The sequence below is a fragment of the Vidua macroura genome, chromosome 9, assembly GCF_024509145.1.
Source record: "Vidua macroura isolate BioBank_ID:100142 chromosome 9, ASM2450914v1, whole genome shotgun sequence".
Taxonomy (NCBI): Eukaryota; Metazoa; Chordata; class Aves; order Passeriformes; family Viduidae; genus Vidua; species Vidua macroura.
Genome location: NC_071579.1, coordinates 26,237,104 through 26,258,776, shown reverse-complemented (window position 1 = coordinate 26,258,776; position 21,673 = coordinate 26,237,104). Strand labels below are relative to the sequence as shown.

The 21,673-nt window shown below is 36.2% G+C and overlaps 1 protein-coding gene across 1 annotated transcript in view; it reads left to right on the top strand.

Annotated features, from left to right (window-relative positions):
• The window catches only part of LOC128811727 (BEN domain-containing protein 5), a 561,665-nt gene that overhangs the window by 40,252 nt on the left and 499,740 nt on the right, over positions 1–21,673 (top strand). Inside the window, exon 3 of the mRNA XM_053985562.1 lies at positions 6,474–6,598. Coding sequence (XP_053841537.1) covers positions 6,474–6,598 — 125 coding nt within the window. The remainder of the gene's footprint in view (positions 1–6,473; positions 6,599–21,673) is intronic.

Below are 21,673 nucleotides of genomic sequence, written 5' to 3'. Positions count from 1 at the left end.
ATCCCAGGTTCAGCTGGTGAAAATGATGTATATTCCAATCTGTTCCTTGGTTGTTTTTGTTTAAAGAATTTGTATAGATTGAAATGCAGCTGCAAGTGTATTAGTGATTTTCTATTGCTTACTTGTCAAGATTTTTATTGTGTGCATGAAAAATAGCATTTCAAAACCTGGCAGCATATTGACAAAAGCAGAAGAGCACTTTGTGTAATTCTCTTTTGAAAAACTACCTCTTTTAGAGACAGAGATTGCCTCAGCTACTTCCATTCATATGTATCTTGATCAATAGATTTATTGATAGCTTTTAGCCAAGATTTAATTCTTTTTTTCTCCTCAGTTCACCATGGTGCTCACTTTTCTGAATTAAGAAACTAGAATTAGGCTCCTATAAGCAAGACATACAATATGCAAGTGCTCTAGGTGTAAAAGGAGGCATTTGACCTTTTGTTGCTAATCTGTGACAGGTGCAGGCTATTTTCTTCCAAATGGTGTTAATTTTCATGTGCAAATCCACCCCCTGAAACCTGCATTCTATATAACCACCACAGGGGAATTGGTGGTCATCATGAGTACTGTAATGGACAGCTGAGAGGGATAATCACTGATATTTCAGCACATTTATGCTCGCGACTCAGTCGGGTTTAGTGCGCTTCTGTTTTCACTGCTTATTAGGGAGGCTGAAGTTAGTTATTCATGGCTGGACAAAAAAAAAAGTGTCTGAGAAAGTTCATGTGCCGGGAACAGCACATTGTTACAAATTAGTTTCCTTTACCATTTCTGGCAAACTCATTACAAAGTAATCGCGCCCTGCGCTGAAGTGCACTTCCTCTGGGACCAATAACTGTAAATAAGCAGGGCTGCAAGCTGGCTGATAAGTTGTTGTTCTGAAGATAACAGTCCTTTTTAGCAGAGTGTTTGACCTTTTTCTTTATATTGCCTCAGGCTTGTCTAAGACCCTCAAGGTCTATTTTTCATCTTAAAAATTCTCTGTAGGCAAGCACAATGTGTGGTTTAAGAAGATTTTAGGATTGCTTAACATATCTATATTTCCTTTTCTAGCATTTTTATGATAATTGTTAGAATGTTTAGTAACTTTAGCTAGCACTTTCTTCAGCAGGTTTTCTTTCTTTGTGTAAAGTACACTTTTTATTGATGTAGGAAGCAATAACATTAATATTTTATGAGGACTAAGTGTGTGTTGCATGATTAATAAAATAGTATCATTCGGCTTTTTTCTGACTTTTAAAGAAACTTGAAACATGCTATTGACCCCTTTCACTATTCACATTTTGAGAGCATTGCACTAAACATTACTCTGTGAAGTAATTTAAGCAAATATAATTAAGAATTTCAGCTTGAATGATTAAAGGAAAGTATGTCTCCTCTTTTCTCAGTATGCTAAGAGTATTGAACAGAACTGTGACTGAAAATTGAGCGTGTCTTAAAAACAAACCCCAAGGCTAAGTGAAAGTCAGTTTATAGGCATTTGGAAATTTGATTTGTTCACGTGTTCCCATCAGTTTAAAAAGATCTGTGCTAATATTTCTGTAAAGTAAAATAATAATAGAAAAAAATCCCCGCAACTAATTTCAGAATGCATATGAGAGAAAATCCCAAATGTTTTGCAAAATTCTGGCTACCCTAATAAATTACTTGTTTTCCTTTTAAGATATACTCAGAAAGTAATTTGACATACAGATGTGCACCCAAGTTATTAAAAAAAAGTTAAACAAGAATTGTCTTAGAATGTCAAGCACTTCAGATTTTATTGCTCATAATGTTGTTGGGTTTTTTTTTCCCCTTGCAGGTCACATTACTCAATCAGTTCATTAATCATACATGTACCTTAAATAATATTAGTATCTTGTGTTTTATAGTGTTAGCCCCCAAATATAGTGCTAATCACAAGATATGGAGTGATGAGGCTTTGGAGAATGCTGTATACTCTCATATATACAACTTCTGTAGTTATGGAATGGAGTGGTGATGAGTTCACATGGGCATGAACTCAAAGTGAAGCAAAGCAAACCTGGTGTTTCAGTAGTATGAGACTTTTTCTCTGATTTTAGAAGAATATACTTAACCAATGAGGTTGTGAACAGACTCTTACTGATATCACAAGTGACCAAACTAGCAATGTACACAGAATAAGAACCATGCACATGAAGGGTCATACAGTAGTTGTATCATGACTGAAAACTGTTGGTAGGTATATTACACAAAATTGGTGCTATCTGGCTTTCTCTTACGTTTGTCACAATTTCAGCACAGAAACTGTTGGCTGCAGGTACTGCAAAGTACATTGTATGCATTGTGGAATTGCACAGAAATTCCTGGGGCACAGGAGGAACTTGCTGTCTACTCACTTATTAAATTGTTTTCTCTCTTGCTATATATTTAGCAAAAAGGCAAGGAAAAAAATATGGAATTAAAATTTATTTAAAAAAAATCAGTTTAGAGGTGGTTTGCACTTAAGAAAAAAATTGTTTATTTTCAGCATTAAAATGTTAAAATGGCTTAATATCTAAATGGAATGCTGTAAATGATGTTTTAATTCCTGTTCCATAGTTTCTAATGCATGCCACTATGGGACCTGTGGTATCGGAATATAATTCTCATCCATTAGTATAAATGCATTTCCTATGATTGCAGCACTCTGAAGGCAGGACAAAAAACTGTGCAGTTTTTTTATGAGATTAACATTGGGAAGTTTAAATCCTTGCTTGGACACCAAGAAATGTTTTTCAGTGGCATTATCAGTTTTCCACAAAGCATCTCTTAAAGTGAGGAGGTGTTTTGTTCCTACAGTTTTTGGCTTCTTTGTACCAAAACTGCTGTCTTGTTTAATGACATTGCTATGTGGGCTGAAATTAGGCTGACAGATTGTGAGCAAAGGCTGTGATATTACAAACAATAGTCTATTGAGCACGAGGAACTTGTTGAATTAGTTACCGGAGGCATTAGTGCTCAGTCCAGCCTCTATAGCATCTGGAAGACAGAGAAGAAATAGTGGGCTAATGAAATGTCCAAATGACACCAAACTGCAGAGGGCTGCAGGTGACAATGGCAGCTGATGCGTGCCTGGCAAGAGGCAAAAACTAATAATAAAACAATAAACTCACAAAAGGAAAAAAATAGTGCATTGGGAGGGAAGGGAGTATTCAAATCAAGAGAGAAAACCATGTTGAGGTTCCTGAGGAATCAAACACACAGATGATTACCTTTTAAGGGCTCTGCTGGATTTGAGATGGGTTTTCCAGAGCAGACTGGATGGCAGTAGCTTCAGCACACCAGCTCTTCACCATCCATGATTTCCCTGACATCAGTACAATTCTCCAGTGCTAGTTTAGGGAACCTGAGCACCCTGTAAAGCAGTTCTGAGTGGGTCATCTGTTCCCCATCCAGTTCAGGTTAGCTTGATGTTGAAAAAGAAATTGAAATGTGCAAAAGGTCAAAATCAAGGTCTCATTTTGCTCTGTTTTAATTATTCACTTAATAATCTTTTAGTTTCTTATGCCTTGCAGTACAAGTTTTTAATGGTCTTTGAACTTTAAGCATGGATTTAATTGCTTCTGTGTCCTTCTTTGGGAGTAATTCTATCAAAATTTGCACCTCTGCTCTGTGCTGCAGATAACTTAATCCATATCTGGAACTGCTGGGATTGCTGGGAGGCATGTATATTAGTTTATTAGTTGACAAGATGGACCTAGCCCACCATCTGTGTTCATGCAGCCTGCTGCCTTAACCCTAGAGAATCTGCCAAGATCACATGCACAGCTCAGGCTGAAGTGAATTCACAAACCAAACTTTGTACAGAAAGATCTAAATCTGTGACCTGTGATGCAACTGGAATCTAAACTTTCGGGATGAATACCTTGGACTACCTAAATCCTGAAATATCCAAGGACTATTATCCCAGCTATGTCATTTATGCATGACATTTAATGAAAAATAAAGCAAAACAAAGTCACTTAATTAAAAGTATTACAACGGAATAGCTTGGCTTTACCATTCTTATTTATTTTCGATAATAATCTGTAGGAAATTGTCATTTATGTTCAGATTTGAGTTCAGTTGTCAATAAGGGATGGGTCTGACCCCTGTGGCAGAATATGCACTTAGATGTGTCAGGGACTCCAGCTGAAGCCAAGAGCTGTGGTGGGTTGGCTTTGCTCACCCAGTGCTCTCTCACCCCCACTCCTTACCAGGACAGAGGTGAAAATGAGATGAAAAAGCTCCTGGGTTGAGGTGCAGACAGGGAGGGCACTCACCAATGGCCTGCACAGGCAAAACGCTCTGCTCTGGGGAGACTCATTTATTGCCAGTTAAAATAGATTTGCATAGTAAAAATCAAAGAGAAATTAAACCAATGCCTTCTCCCTGCCATTCCCTGTTTCCCAGGATCATCTTCCCCTCACAAAGAGCTGTGCTCCACAAAGGGGTGAGAGCCAAACCTTCCTTGCTCCCCTGCTCTACCCTGGGCCTTCTCCCTTCCCAGGGCTGCAGTCCTGTCAGGAGCACCTGCTCCAGCCTGGGTCCTCTGTGGGCCACTGCTCCTCCAGGAGACACCAACCTGCTCCAGCCTGGGTCCTTTGTGTGTCACTGCTCCTCCAGGAGACACCAACCTGCCCCAGCCTGAGTCCTCTGTGGGTCAGTGCTCCTCCAGGAGACACCAGCCTGCTCCAGCCTCTCCCCACAGGACACAGGGCTCTCTGTCCTGGCCTACAGAGCACCCCCTTCCCTGCTCCTCCTCACTCCTCGCTTCTCCTCAGGCTCCCTCGCCCCTCTGCCTGTACAGGATTTTGCCCTTTCCTGGACACATTTTCACTGCCTGGGCTGAGGGGCTGGGCTGTGCCATGGGTGAGGCCATTCTGGAGCCATCTGGGAGTGTCAGAACAGGCTGGAAGGGGCAGGGGCAGCGCAGCCTCTCCAAGAGCCAGGCCTGCAGCCCCACTGCCGGCACCTGGGCACAGACACCCGCCATGGCAAGTGACATTATTTGTGTTTGGCAGAGGCATTCTGGCTTTGCAATAGAGCTGTTTTTTCAAATATTTCTAATGCCAAGTGTCTCCTTGAGGCGAGCCCTCAGGAACAGATTGAGAGCGTGGAGCAGGTCTCTGCAGAGGGAAGCAGTGGAGAGAATTTTCTTCTGAAAAAAAGGATGTAGGTAGGAAAGTAGAGGATAACATTAAAAACAGAGAAGATTAAACATGTTCCATTAGTAAAGCCAGAAACAATTTAGGATAAGGTAGAAATCCTGGAACTGTATTGATAAACAGAATTAAAAATGTCTTTTCCCCTCTTCTTTTCCAGCCTAGGGTAGCAGATCATCTGAATTTTGCTGCTCATGCTGGTATTGAGCAATGTGTTGCCAGAGAACAGTCCTATTGACTGCAGTGGGACTTGCTGAAGAGGGAATAATTTAGCTCAAATAACCTTATAAATACACATTAGAACCCAACAGTATATTTCCAACCCAAAAAGATATATCTAACCCCTGAAATATATTTGAAACCATAAACCCAGCTTTTCAGTGCTCCCTTTTAACAAGGAATGTAATTTAGCATGTGAGCTAAAACATGGCCCTGTCTTAGAAGATGAGATGAGTTTTGGATTGGATCAGGAAAATGTAAAGTCTTATTTTTGTAGTATATAAATGAAATGGACAGTCTAAACCCTGTCTCTAAAAATCTTGGCACACTTCAAAGGAAAAATGCCATTTTAGCAATTTAAAAGCACTTAGTGGGTTTTTCCAGTGCTGAACGTCATTTCTATAGCTGGTGTGGTTGCCTGCTGAATAATGCCATAGGGGACAATGTAGCTCTGACTATATTTAAAAATACTATTCCATGAAATTCACTGGGAACAAGCTGAAGCAAAATCTCATTTGTGTCTTTGGAAGGAGGTGATAGTGGCTGTAAATGGTGAAGGAAAAGGATTGAGATGGTTTTTGAATCATGGAAGAGATGAAGGCTGGACCATCTGTGGGGAGAGAGGAATGCTTAGAGCAACAGCCAGAGGGGCCAGGCAGAAATCTGGGGCCTCTTTAATGTTACAGGGACTTGAACATGAGCAACAGTTGGAAAGAAAAAAAAATCCTAACAGGTGGGGACTAAAAGACATGCAGAGACATCATTAGAAAAGTGAAACAATAAAAAAGGAAACAATTAAAAGGATGTTAGAACACATAATTAGAATATTCAGATAAGAGGAGACAAAAGGTCAATTTGATTGAATAATAAAAATCTGTGATGTCTTCTTTTTGGTGTATTCATGTGCATATAGCTTACTGCTACATATTTTATTTTATGACCACAAGGAAGCCTTTAAAAATAATTCTGAACTGTTGTAAGGCCTATTTTACTTGTGAATTTTAACCAATGGAGGTAGAAGTTTTAAAAACTTTTCTCAGTGTTGTTCCTGGAGAGTTGATCAGGCATTCATTAAAACACATCCTGTTTCCTCTGTTCTTGTAGGGAACCTTGGCCGGGTGGACCACATCACAGAGTTTGAGTATGACCTCTTCATCAGGCCAGACACCTGCAACCCACGCTTCCGAGTCTGGTTCAACTTCACTGTGGAAAACGTGAAGGAATCCCAGGTAAGTGATAATAAATTACATGGCATGATAGCTTCAAAAATTGCTTACTCCAGTATATGTTTTCTTTAACAAAAAATATGACACCCCAGGTTTGCAACTAAAATTTTTTTTAAAATGTCTCTTTGTTCTTTGACTTTTTTATAAACAAAAGCAGGTATCAGCAGGAGTGGGTATGACCACGTCTTTCAGCTATCCAAGACAGGAGGTAATTGCAAAGACAGTATAATTTTTGCCAACTAGCAGAACTGGAATTAATAGTGGCTGTCATGTATTTGTGCTTTTGCATTCTAACTAAATATGTGTGTTAGTATAGGAAAAAGAAACCCATCATAGCTGTTCAAATATTATCACTTAAGCCTTCATTTAATACCTGTAGAACAATGGGGTAGCTTTGCAAACAGGCATTTCCCTAGTGGCTTGTAGCAGAGGAGTTGCTTGCCAACATGTCCCTTGTGAAAGAGGAGGTTTAAATGTGAAGCAAATTGATAGGCAACTGTTTCACTTACTTTTAAATAATGTTTTTTGCAGTAAAGATGCCCCTTGAGAAAGTTCCGTGCTCTATTTTTTCACTTACTAAGGTTATATACTAATTTTCACATTGAAAAATAATAATAAAAAAAATTCATTTCACTTTTCACATGCGCTGTGGATTTTGTTCTGGTGGCCTGCCTTAGTTTATCATAATCAGTCTGTCATTTTTACTTAATGGAAATAAAGCATATTTAGTAAGAGCAAAAACTGCAGAAACTTGATAGTTGTATTCCTACGAGACTAATATCTTAATATCCAGCACTGTATCATTCCTGTTACAACTGGAAATCATGAAATTGTTTATCTATCGTCCTGGAGCCCGATACTTTATCAGCAGACCCTTTCCCCTGCTGTGCCTTACTCAACTATGATCAAATTATATAGTCATGAGATGAATGGGAATGTGTCTCAAGGAGGCAAAGAGATCAGGTAGAAAGATACAATATATATCTAGTGCTTACAGGATATTTGTTTTCATGGTTGTCTACATGAAAGAGAATGGTTCCACTATTAAGTTTGACTTGTGAGGTCTGTTTTTATAATGTGTGCTCCTATAATCTTTTTCTCATCTCTCCAATTTCCGTTAAAATGAGACCTGCCTGGACGTAATCTAGTCTGGAACCTTTTTTAGGTCTTTGTACTACAGGCCATGGGCAGCATTAGTCATTGCAGCTCAGCTATATTAAATGAAAGTTAGAAGTTGCTACATCAAACACACTGTGTAATGTAATTTGTTTTCTGCATTTTGATTATTTTATGTTTTACTAGAAAACAGTAACAAGGAAGCCCAAACTATTCAGGATTGCTTCAAAATGTTGCACTAATACAAATACAGAGGACCTTTGATCACATTATGTGTAAAAGTAGATATTTTAATAGCTCTCTATAAATCATTACCTGGATAATATTGTATTTATTTTTGATATATCATTTAAGTAATGTGTGAAGAAGGCACATCTATACATTTATATATATTAGGTCTGGTTTCAGCCTTTTGGATAAGGACTCACAAAGAGTAGCTACTTTTGTTTTTATATTACCTATTAGTGCAGTATTTTGTGTTATTAATCTACTGATAAATGAAAAGAAAGACCAATTATATATTCCAGCTAATCTTACCATCCATGCATTATTCTATAAGAAAACAGGTTCTTTGCATTCTTCTGGTTTTAATTTTCCTAAGTCATGGATCTTCCATTTCCTATGTCTCAAAACTGTTTTATAAACTCCTCTCACTTACAGTGTTGCTTGATTTTTAGCCTAAAGCTTTCCTTTATTTAATCCCACAATTCCCAGTAGCCATTCTGCTTAGTAATAACTCCTCTTGGTACAAATAAATCATCATCATCCCTGAATAACATTTATATTTCTGTGAATTATAACATTCCTCATCATTTGTGTGTCAACCTAGCTATCATGTTTGGGTCTTTCAGCTCTATATCCAATAGACCACTTTACCTTTTGAGTAATTTTCCGCTTTGTGGCCTTTGGACTTTCATCATAAGTGAATCTTTCAGTCCTTTGATAATTAGCCCAGTTTCCCAAGGAAGTAAAGCTTATATGATCACACTGTCTACTTGCTAGCCTAGGTGTTTGTATGGCTGCTGATCCCTCTCCTCTCTTTTCTCCTTCAATAGCTTCTTAACTCTTGGCCAGTTTCAGCACCACTGGACAGGAATTCCTGTAAGTTTTGGGAAAACAGGCTGCCAGATGGGCAAGAGACCCATTAGTGTTCCCACTGGCAGACAGGCTATAGTATGAGATCATTTCTTATTAAACATCAGAGAATCCACAGAGGAGATGAATAGGAGAAAGTACTCATTGGAATTTGCATTTTTAAGATACCAGAGAATCCAACCATGAAATCCAAATCCATAGCATTTAGTAATTTTGCTTCTTACAGAACTTCTTTTTTTTTATTATTATTATTCCTCTTCCAGTTCCTTCAATGTTTTCTTTATAGTGCGGAACTAAAATTTAATGGATAATTCTGAGTATGCTAATCCAAATTTACAGAGAAGGGGCTTGAGTCCCTTTGCTCTGTTACTGCCTCACTGTAGACAGCTGGAAATTGCAGCAGCCTTTTGTTGCTGTATCACTATGGAAACTCAGGCCTAATTTGTTTTTCCCTATCATACAGAAGTCTTTTTTAGAGTGATTGCTTCCTTGCTTCTGTTACGTATGTTTGAGGTTACTGTTGTGCTTCATAGGTAATAGAGCTAAGCTCTGTGCCATGCCAGTGACAGCCCTAATATTTCCAGAATTATTTTTAGAATTTTATTTTAAACTTGGTTTATTTGATGTTCGCTTCCTGACGTTGAAGTAGAACCAACAGACTTTTTTTTAAATTTGGAAGTTGGTAAATTAATTTCTTCCTCCTTTTGATTTGGACTTCTACATCAGACATTTTTTGTTGTCAGTTTTATTTATACCTTTTTAACAAGGAAAAAAGATTTAAAAAAAAAACTAATGCCTTATATTTACGGGGGGAAATGAGCCATCATGTAAGATACCTGCAAGATGTAAAATTGGTCTTTTGGTCTCCTTACATGGTTTCTGACTTGCAGCTCAGTTGGTCTGAAAAGATGTGAGCTATGATTCTTTTTTGCTACCTATTTGGTGAATTCAATTAACACCAATATTGGAAAAGAAAAAAAGAAACTGATACGTTATATGTAAGGAAAACACACAGACTTTTATGATTTACACATATCCATGAAAGGGAGAGTGAAGGAAATAGGATTTGCTGGGGAACACATGGTCTCATGGGCAAAGCCTCCAATTTCTCTAATTATATACGTGTCACAGGCTGCTCTCTATTCCTGATAATGCTCTTTACTGGGCAGGGTTTGCTTCCTATTCATTTCAGCCATGGCCCTTCAAACACCATCTACGATTTTGCTAAATTTCTTCTCTGCGCAGTCGGAAATTGGATGAACAAATTTCATCTCCCAATTGCATTTCAAGTATTTTAAATACACAGTGCTTCAGATGCACGATTACCTCTGAGCTAGAATGGTTTTAATGCTATTACTAGCAACAGTGATTCATTTGAGCTTTTTGGGAAAAAAAGAAATGTGTGTGCGTGTGATAAATTATAAAAAATATGTGGCTATACTGATATTGGAGAATTTTACAGGTAAAAAGAATGATTATTGTTTTTCAGGGCCATAGCCAGAAATTCTTCTCAAGTGCTTAACACTCACTGTTCCAGATACTGTAACCACACTGGAATAAGATGATCTTTGTCCTAGAAAATTTACTTTTGAGCAATTTGAGAAGAGATAAGAGTTAAATACAAGAAAGTGATAAAAGGATTAAAATTATTTGAGGATTTTTGATTTAACACACAGCAGCCATATTATACCACTAAGTAATGCACATGTAGGCCTCATGACAAATTCTCTGTGTGTGTGTACCCTGAGGAGCTCTGCTGTCTGATGAATCATGTTGAGAAATGGTATTTTCACTGAGATTAAAAAAAGAATTTCCAACAGAAGGGGTTCCCTAATAGTGCCAAATTTTGTTCTGTAAGTGTTGATAAACACATTTGGAGTTCTTCGTCACAAAGGTACTGACAAAATATACCAAGAAGGATAGAGGACAAGAATGGATATTTGGCAGCTAGGACTTGATCATTACTTACAGTTAATAAATCAATCCAGATTGAGGTTAAAATCAAAGAACCAAATGTTATTTACTTCAAAGGCATTCTTTCTGTTACTTCAGTTGCTGTTGGATTGAAACTAAAATTTTGACTCATGAATTTTTTTTTGGGTTTTTTATGTGTGAGTATGGACCAGGAAAAAGGATAGCCTGTTCTTCAGAAATTTAAACAGGATGCCCAGGTAAGACAGAGATTATCATAACTGGACATTATTATGAATGCATGGAACTGTCATTGTAGAATTTTATGGTTTTTTGGTCCTACAGTGTTTTGTAAAATATAAAAGGCTGTAAGATCTCTGTTGTCTTTAATTGATTAGATGTTCAGGAAATATTTGTTATTGACAGTGGATTTTATAATATGTTCAGGCCTCTTTTTACTGTCCTAAAACAACTCAATGATCCTTAGCAGAAAACTGCTTCTTGATGATGTTGCAGCTGTGATTGTTTAAAGATATGAGTGATACATGTATAGGGAGAGATAATGTCTCTCTTTATACCAACTGACACATTTTGGTGAAGCAGGGAGGAAAAAAAGAAAAGCAGGCATAATTTAAGGTACTCAACCTTTTTTTCTGACCTAAGAACTCATTCTGTGCAGTTAATTCCTGCAGAAGCTGCATCCAAAGTAAGATGGAGTGAATATGACATCAAAAGCAGGCTAAAGTTGGAAACAGTCTACCTTTTTACTTTCCTCTTCTTAAGCAGACATGCTCTACTGTCATTTGGGGATTTAAGTTACTGGTATCAAGATGCTTTATAACGTCTTATATTCTCTCCAGCTTCTCATTTGAGAAGACAGATATTTTCTTTACTGTGCATTAAAGGCTATATTGCATTTACCTAGCTGTGGAAAATGCATATGTAAAAGGGCATGTTTTTATGAAAGAGTACAGATCTGAAATTTTGAAGTGAATACATTTGAAGTGAATGAATAAAGCATTTTTTTGCAACAATTCCTAACCAACCTTAAATGCATAATTTCTTCAGTGTGTCTCATTGCCTATACCTTCTTAATAAATTAGGTATACATCACTCATTTATTAATAATTTACATTAATAATTTAATAATCATCTTCTGGTCAGCTCCTGTAATCTCTCTAAATAGCTGTTTATAATAATTTGCAAGGACAACCACTAGATTATTTGAATTTTTTCCTGTTTAGGAAGCCCCCAGATATTGCCCATCTTTATGTACTCTTATGTGAATTTTTAGCACTCTAGAAAGAGATGGCCAGCTCTTCCTGTAATTTTGGTGTTTTAGTCACCATTTACAGGTAGGCAAAACCTGATCTTTTTCACATTCCAGTTTTGTTTTGTCATATGAATTAATTTTGATTCCTTGGTTCTGATACATTCCTTGAAAACCATCTATATTTAAGAGGTTAAATGGGTATCAGTAACCCAGCTAACACTACCAGCTCACATTCCCATTTTGACTTCAAGATGTAACTGTGAGTAGCATCACTGCTATAACTTTTCATTTCCTGCTTACTCTATTGTTAGTATTGATTTAGTTAGAGCAGTATCAAATTTTTATTTGTTTCATATGTGAGTGAAGTTTTTCCTTTTCTCTTAGCTATCAAATAGTGGATTTCAGTTCTTGTGGCTGAACTTGGTCAAGATTTAAACTTTGACATGCATCTAAGGCTGCTGGGTTTGTCAGTCATTATCATTCATCATTTTCATGTCATATCATATCATGATTTATTTTCCCTTGGAGAAGAGCAAGTACTGCATAAAGGTTGAAGTTACAATCATTTTTCTAAGAATAAAAAGGAGACAAGGATGTCTTGAAACATTTTCATCAGGAAAATTCAAGTAAAAAAATTAATCTGAATTAGAGAATGGTTTCAGTGAAAATTCTTTGGTTTTCACTAGCAAATATGACAACAGTTGAGCAAAATCAGTTATGTGTTTGTATCCTGTGTGATTCCTTTTGGAATTTAGAAGCAGGAAAAGTCTGGATTTTAAGTTGGTTTTGGTTTAATCTGATGGCATCCCTGTGTATGACAATGTTGCACTGCATATCCTGCACTAGCCAAGCTCCTTAAAGCTGTATTTGTGTGCACATGTATATTTTACATATAAACACGTGCATAAATCTGTGTCTGTCTGCCAAGAAAGCACGAGAGGCTGAGGTGTCTGCATTTGGATAATATCTTTTTAGTAACAGCTTTACTACAGGGTAAGCAGATTATTTCTTTGAGTATCACATGCCCTTCAACTTGAAAGAAAATGGGAAAAGAAGGGTGGAGGCAGAATCATAATGCAAATTTTGTAAGACCTTGTGGTACCTTAGCACCTGGTAATATGAGTCTGTTACTTTTTGTTAGGGAAGGGCTTGAATGATCTGAAATTTGTATTAAAAATTTAAATGGATTATTTCAAAGGAGCCTTTTGTATTTTTAAAAGTAGTTTTACTGATTCCTGTGTTGGCAAGTGGTACAATTTTATCATAAGTCAAAAGTGCATGGGGTTAGATGATACCTATATCAGTTGAGGTAATAATTTACTTACTGAGGAAGCCATATGAAATGATAGTTAAATAAGAAACAAAGTGATGACATTTAAAATAGATTGCATGTGTGTCTCAACATTTAAAAAAAATGTATTGAACATACTGCAGTTTTGAAGAAAAATAATGTTACTGTTTTGGAAACTTGTGCCTATATTGGTCATGTACAAAATTAGATTTATAAATGATGATTCTTCCAAGTTGGAATCTTTTCAAGTATGTATAATTTTATTTTGGATCAATAATTCAGTTGTGCTTGGAATAGATTGAGGGTGCATGTGAAACTTTGGTAAGTGCAATATAGTGTGCATGTCCATGAAATTATCCAAAGCTGTCATGACATGTATCGTCCTTTAAAAGTAATGAATGCAGGTAGGTTGATAAGCAGGGGAAATAATCAGCATTACCAGAACAACATCTGTCCTGGTGAAATATTCTCTTGGCAAGGCAGTGTTAAATTCATAAACTTTTTCTGTTCCAGGTGTCTGTAAGAACATTTCAGATTCCAGTGTTCAGTAATTATTGCACAGGTACTGTACTCTTCAGATTTAAAGTGCATTTTGCCTACAGGAAACTGATGGCCAGGTGTGTTTAATTTCCTATGATGGTGGCATCTGTCACTCAAAATGTCAAAAATACATTATAGATGTCATCAACAAAATCAGCACTGTGATGATCTTGATGTCAGTGATGTGACATGATTACTTTTCTTTCAATTTAAAACCTTTTTGATTTCTGATTAAATACTCCCTTTTTTAGTTCCAGAGTGAATTGTCTTCCATGCAAATTTGGTTTCATTTTCCTTTTATTACTGAAAAGTCTTTATATCAGAATGTAGAAGCATACATTGAAGAAGTGAAGATGAAATGTTCTGAACTTTCCTGCATTTAGTTTTTTTTATCTTTTAAATTCAGAATAATTTTTAATTTTTTAAAATTCAGAATAATCTATCTCCCATTGATTTCCTAGGGAGCAAAGTTCCTACAATGTTAAATGCCACTGAAAAATTCCATCCTGATCTCAAGTAAATATTTTGTTCCTTTGCTATACTGCTTATAAGTATATGCTTAGTTTATGAAACTTTGGAGCTATCACACATTAAGATATACACTTTCAGTTTTTTTAGGGAGCAAATAAAATTAAAATGCCATTATTTGTAGCTATTCTTCTTTTTGTTTGTTTGTTTGTTTTTAATGTTAATTGAGATTGGAAAAATGTCTAGGTTGCCTGACATATTACATTATATATAGTTAAATTATTATGTTTCTTCCAGCACAATGCATTTCAATTTGTCTATTGAAGAAGCTGTGAAATACTCTGTAAAATGACTGTGCAATTTCTTTTTTGCTTTTGAAAAATTAAGGAAAACGTATTTATAAACTGACTCAACATAGAGCTGCTGCAGAATAATTAGCTGACTGGTTCTGATGATTGAGTACAGTTCCCCCAGTTTAGGATCTGACCTGTACACCCGGGATAGGCAGCATCTGCTGATACACCGCAGCTCAGGGTGGCTCTGGTAATTTTATTTGTGATTTGAGAAGCTCCATGGAAGCTTCTAATTTTCATAGTAGCACTACCATGATGAACTGTGGCTCATTACTGTAAACTGATGGCAGCTGTTAATGCTATTACAGGCAGAGACTTTTTATTTAAGGGAAACATTAGCCAGTAACTGGTAGATTTCTGACACAGTATTACATAAGGCTTCCTGTTAGGAAGGAGAGCAAAGAGAAATGGATTTGAACCCATTAGTATCAGAATTACGTGTCAAAAAGCTAGAGCAGAGTTCAATTTATTTCTGCAATAAAGTGTAAGCTAGAGATTGACTTGACAATTATTTTACCTTACATTGCTCTGGTTGTTCTGAGATGACTATTCCAACATCAAATCATCTTGTTTGGACATCTTTTACGGAATAACATGATAGTCTAAATATGCATTATGTTATGTAGAACTAAAACTCGGCAGGTTTTTTCAAGTAGAAATGAGTTTTTTATGACTCCTTTTACTAGAGGATGTATATACAGTGGAACACATTCAGCATAGATTTAAAACAACTGCATGTATTTTCTGCTAAATCTCGTGCATGTTGTTGAATGGCGTTTACATTGTAATAGAAAGGATAATCTTTCCGAAGCTTTTAGTGGCTTGGTATAAGGAATACAAATAATCTGCCCCAAAATATTTGTTTTCTCTAAGCCAGTTGCTGAGCAGGGTTCTGGCTCCTGTTTACCCGTCTTTTTTTTCCCTTAATAATTTTTCAAGATAAGAGACAGAAAATTGGACAACCACTTCCTTACTACAATTTTCATCTTTGAGAAGAGCAATGTTACCAACATTTTTGCCACTTAATTTATGTATTGTCCTACTAAACACCAAAGTCCATGAATTCAGATCCTTAACCTTGAACATTGTAACAAGCTTTTACTGGAATAGCAGTTTTTCCTGTCTTGAACTGGTGGTTCTCTACAGAACACCTTTTTAATTTTCTAATTGTGTAGCATAATTTTTGGAGTGTGTCGTGTTCATTGTCCCTCTGAAAATTCTCATGAAACTTCACAGAAGATGTTTATTAAAACTTTAATAGAAGTAACATATTACACCAATGTGCACACTCTCCTAGCAGGTTTTCCTTTCCCTCTACATGGTTTCATGCAGGACCATGTCATACTCAGGGGTGATGCAAGGAAGCAGAATTGCAGCTTTGTAGCTTGTTGTGTGTTCATGTTCTGATCTTCTGTGAACTCTGTGGGCAAAACTAATCCCCCAACCAGAGCACTGCAGTCTTGTGGGGTCTATGGCAGGGCATTTCCTGGCCCTGCAAATTTGACAGTGATGCTGAGTCCCGCCAGTGTTAGGTTTAGAATCACCTCAATAGCCAGATTAAACTGAATATCCTTCCTGGCAGGCATGTGGAATGGCAATTCCATGGCTTTGGAATATCCAGGATGAAACTACAATAGCTGTTCCTTATGGGTTGTCTCTTCCCTATGGCTGCAAAAGGATTTCTTTGAACCAGAGGTTAATATAGCTACCTACCTTGGTCAGTTGTTATTTCACATGGAGTTACATATATTTATTTTATTGATTTAAAGCCTGTTCATTATAAAAATCAGCCTATAAAAAGAGATGGCGTGTATGCAGGGAGGTATTTTTTTTTCCCCAGGAATTTCTCATGCATAGATACAAATGAATTTTCTAAATGTAAATGTTTGGCTAGATTATTCTTCAGAGACACATATTGATTTCTGTTGTCACCCTTCAGTGAGATTTAGTGTAGGTTACTGGGAAATCCTTTCCAAGAACATACTGAAAAAAATGTAAAATATGATTTCCTTGACAGTTAGTGAAAAGAGACAGAGTAGATGTTAACAAATTAACTGTGTTTATTCCATCCTCACCAGTTTAAGAGTCTTTCAGCTTCTAAAAATTCAGCTCGTTTGGTGCTTGGAGAATACGGCTCCATATTGCACTGGGTGAGCTCGAAAGCACGTTTTGAAATTCATAGCTTAGCAAAAGGGAAGCTTTGCATTTCCTGATTTTCCTTTGCAGATCTAAATGTGGAGTTGTGGCTCTCTCGCCAGAGTGGGAAGTACTGTATAATTTTGCAGTTTAGGCTAGTCTATAATGCAAGTAGTATGAGTCCCATGGAAAACTATGTGTGATGGCCAAGCTTAATCCTAAAATCTGTTTCATTCAGCTTTCTAATAAACCTGAAATTCATAAATTTCTGTGTCTTATAGTGAGTTTGATAATTATGGATTATAATAATTTTACACTTCAGTGCTTAAACCTATATATTGTTCTACAAATACTTTTTCTTTTCCTTTTTTCTTTGTTACTTAGAGAGTACAAAATGCCTTCATGAATACCAGAGTGCAACCTATGAAGAATTTGTTTTTTTAACAACATAATTTTATGTCTATCTAAACAAGTTATTTTAAAACTTAGATAATATTTTTATGTCTTACAAGGACTGTTAGATATAAGTGTTGAACAGCTTGTTATGTTTTAGTCATGATAAACATCAAGTTTACCTAAAAATTAATAAAAAATTATTATTTCAACAGCTACAAAATCTGATCAATTTTTGCTTTCTTGGCATTGTGGTATTGTTAACCACTAGTAATTTGCTTTGTAAATGGTTTAAAAACTATTAGTGTCATGCCAGGTATAAAGTATGGTCAATAAATGTTTGGTTTAAAAAATACATTTTACTATATAGGAGATGAGACTACAATGTTGCAGTAAATTACTCTATTTTAATAAGGTTTAAATAATAATTTCTATGCACTCCTTTGCTTGTTTTGTAGATAATAATAAATGTACAGAGTTGGATGGAAAACTCAGCTTCTGTTGTTTCAAGGGAACAGTGATGCTTGGGTTTATATGTGATTAGTAGTGAAGCTACAAATATTAAAATTATATGATGATGTAGTTGTATTTTCTCAAAACATTTGGGAGCATTTTGAATTCAGAGGTTTTTTTATGATCTCTCTCTGATGTACTTCAAGGAAGAAAAGCAGAAAGAATTTTGGAAAAAAAATAATCTTTGTGGTAAAACTGGCTTTATAAAAAGCCAAACAAGCAGAGGCATTTTAACATAATTTTCTCCTGACTTAAACAATCTTAATTTTATCACTTTGCCAAACTGTGTTCCTTTGCATGAAGTATGTGCAGGAGATACTTCTGAATTTGCATTTTCATTAGATTTAGCATTCAGCACCTAATGCCATAAATTTGTTTTTGAAACTCTTTAATTCCCCTGAGTGTTCCAACATATTGAATGCTATTTGCTTTGTATTATGTTGGCAGCAAATCTGCAGTGAAAATGCTGTCAATATATATTCATAGCTAACATTGTTAACTAAAAGCAATATTGTTTTTCTATTGTAAGCTGTCACAAATGTTTGGCACCCTGTTGTGTAAGCCAAAAAAATGTCAAAGAACGAAAAGAATATTTATGAAGAAAAGTGCAGTGATAGTGTCAAGTTTTCTGTATTAAAATACATTCCTTGTTTGTACAGACCTTTACAATTTATGAAATTGTGTCTTGTAGTAATGTAAAGTTAGAATATTGTGAGAAGATGCAGGCTGTTACAGATATTAAATGAGAGGAGCACAGTAAATGATACAGCCATTTTACTTTGTGTGTAATGCAATGCTTATCAGGCTGTAAAATGTATTCTACTATACCCAGAGATTATTTTGTTAATAGATGTGCTATATATATGTGGAAACTGAATGAAAAATATTTTGCATTTTTTCCTGGTTTTGAAGATGAAGTGTATAATTAACAAGAATAGATGCAAAGTTTTAACATTTTCCTAGGGAGTATCCTTATCTTTGTGCAAGAAATGCTGATTTTGTTTATTTAAATAGTGTTTTCCCAATCATTCATTCTTTTCTAATGAAAATTATATTTTTTGTATCTGCATGCTATTATAAGAATGTCATAGAACAGAGTATTTTAGAGAACTTCTGTGGGGAGAAATGAAAAAGAAAAATTCTCTCTGCCATGCAAATATCCATGTTACTGCTAATACATAATGCACACCCATAAGCTAAAATAAGACAAGTAGCATCTTATGTGCTACTCTTGCAAGTGTTTTAACCCAGAGAACTTGAAACCTAAGCCATGTAAATGGAAACTTCTGGATAAGGCACTTGAGGCACAACCGAGTTCCCTGGCCACAGGCTGGGTTACTCTGGAATCAGGAGAGTTCAGCTGGTGGCAGTGGAGAGCGCTGAGAAGAATCAGTGTTTCAGCCCCACACGTGGCTCTCACTGGAGCACCAGAGCTTCTCAAAGATACACATTTCCAGTACTCTCATCTTGCCAAGGTAACACTTTGCTGTATTCACCTAGGTGAAAATATTAACCCATGTATAGCGAAGTACTGGCAGCCCCAGAAATGTTTGCATTCATGACACTTTGTGTCATTCTCTAGAAAACTTGTTTTCTTACTGAATCATAATGTGTTGAATTTGGGAAACTTTATTGGTAAAATTTTAATAGATTTGGACATTGGTCAATGTAGTTAAAAGAAAAAAAACAAACCAACCTTAAATATTCTGATCTACTATTCAAGAGCAATCATTGGTGAATTTGTTTGAACAGTCTTTTTCATACAGCAGTGTATTGGTGACACATATTAGCATGTATCATCTTCTGTGGTACTGGCCCATGGTCTGAATACATACTGCCTGATCATGCTACATGATGCCAATAATAAGTCCTTTTTTCCCTTGCAGCTGATTTCACCCATCGACTTCAAAATAACCTCTGCTTTCTGTGCTGATACTTGCTCTGCTAGGGGAATACAGGTGCCACAAGTGATTTCAAATGGTCCCTGTTATGGACTTGCTATTTTCAAACATTTTCTAAGAATTGCAAAATAACCTGAGTTTCCATTGACTTTAGTGACATTTCAGTACTATTAGCACCTTGGAAAATTGGCCTTTATATTCCTTGGCACCAATCTCTATAAATTCTCTTATGTGCTTTCAAGTAAACCCAAGCTAAGTCTCCCACTACTGTCCAAATTAATTTTTTTCCTGCCTTTGGGCTCCCAACATTCTTTCCTAATTTTCATAAAGAAAAAGAAACCAAACAAAAAATGTGAAATGCATTTGATGTATGGAATTGCTCTCTGGGTCTTTGACTGGCATTATATAACAAGTTCAGAGATGTTTATTAATGTTCTAGGTGAATGTCCAGCGCATTGAAGTCTAAGAGAGAACGTGTCTTGCCCCTCTATTCATTCTTTTCTAGATTATTCCAAGAACTTGCACATGATTGAATCTAATGTGTATCTGAAGATGCAATATACTTGGACAATTACATTCACAGATGAATAATATTTTTTAAACACAATAAAAAACTTGAACAGTTTCTTAAATGGCTCACTAGATAGGGATTGCTGTTACAGAGCAGGAGACAGTACTGCATCCTGCAGACAATTGACAAAATGGACTAGCAGCTTTCATCCTTAATTTGATTCTTTTTCCTCAGTGGCAGAGAGATGCACGCTCCTTCTTACATTGTTTATCTTATTTTGGCATAACAGATTTAATCATGACTATATCCATTTTCCACAAACTGTCTTGTGTCTTGAATCATAGAATGTTTAAATCTTTTACAGATGTGGGATAACTGTGCAGCTCATCCTACTGGAAAGCTTTGGATTTCTGTGCATTGTGGAAGAATGTACCTTTCCCTAGTTTTCAGAAATGTTTATGAAGCTTTAGAAAGTGCTGTGTCTTCTATCTGGTAGTTAGATTTCTATCAGTTCTTGTTATTGTTAGGGTTTCTTTTTATTACTTACTTTATTGTACAGGGGGACCTGCTTCGCCATTTTACTTTTTTTACTGTTGTTTTGTTAGGCATAAATTTGATGCTGCAGGAGGAATGAAGATGTGCAAACCCAGTTATTAATCATGCTCAAATCTTTTCCATATGTGTGTCTTGAAACACTTCTTTTCCTTCTATTACCCTTACATGAAATAAAATTGTATTTTTCTTTTTTATGCTTGAGAGTATTGACTTGGTAAAAATGAAGGCTTTTGCTTGCTACCCTTTGCAGAAGTGATGTCATAAAAAGGAGCAAGACATTCCTAACTTTTTCTCTTAGCCCGAATTAAGCTCATCCCTGCTGAGGAATTTAGGTGGAGGACTCCTCCAAGATATGTTACCTGCTTTTTCTTCTAGCAGGAGTGACTCAGAATTCTCTTGAGGGTAGCTATTGCAACAACAGTGGAGCACAAAGACAGAGAAATTAATAAAGTAAATAGGAAAGACAGTAAATATAGACCAGACCATCCTCATTTACTGTTAGAAATAAGAGAGGAACAGTATTAAGGTACATAGATGAGACAAACCAGCACTTATCCATGGTGAAATCTATAAAATGTCTTCGATTGCTCAAGGGATCTTTAGATATAGCATTATTTTCTCTATCTTATGGATGACTTGACCACCTTCACTATGAATTTTTCATGATTTTCCTGACCCAGCAGCTCTTGCCTGTGGAGAGAGTAATACAGTATTGATTTGGGTGTTAGGTTTCTGCCTTTTTTGCCATAACAGGATTTTTGTAGCCTAGAAACCTCAATCCCTGATTACTCATTAGAGACTTGAACAACTTTTCTTAGATCTGGAATGTAAAAGAATAATCACTTGGTTACTTTTGTCATAGGTAGCCTTTGTAGTGGAATTTCAGCTCATCTTGGTAATGAGTGCTGTTATTAAGCTTATCCTGATTGAATGGGCTCTACTAGGCCTTCAGATTGCAAAAATACTGCTGCCTGTTAACAATTAGTGCGTTTGCAGCAGAATTACACTGGTGAATGTGTTTA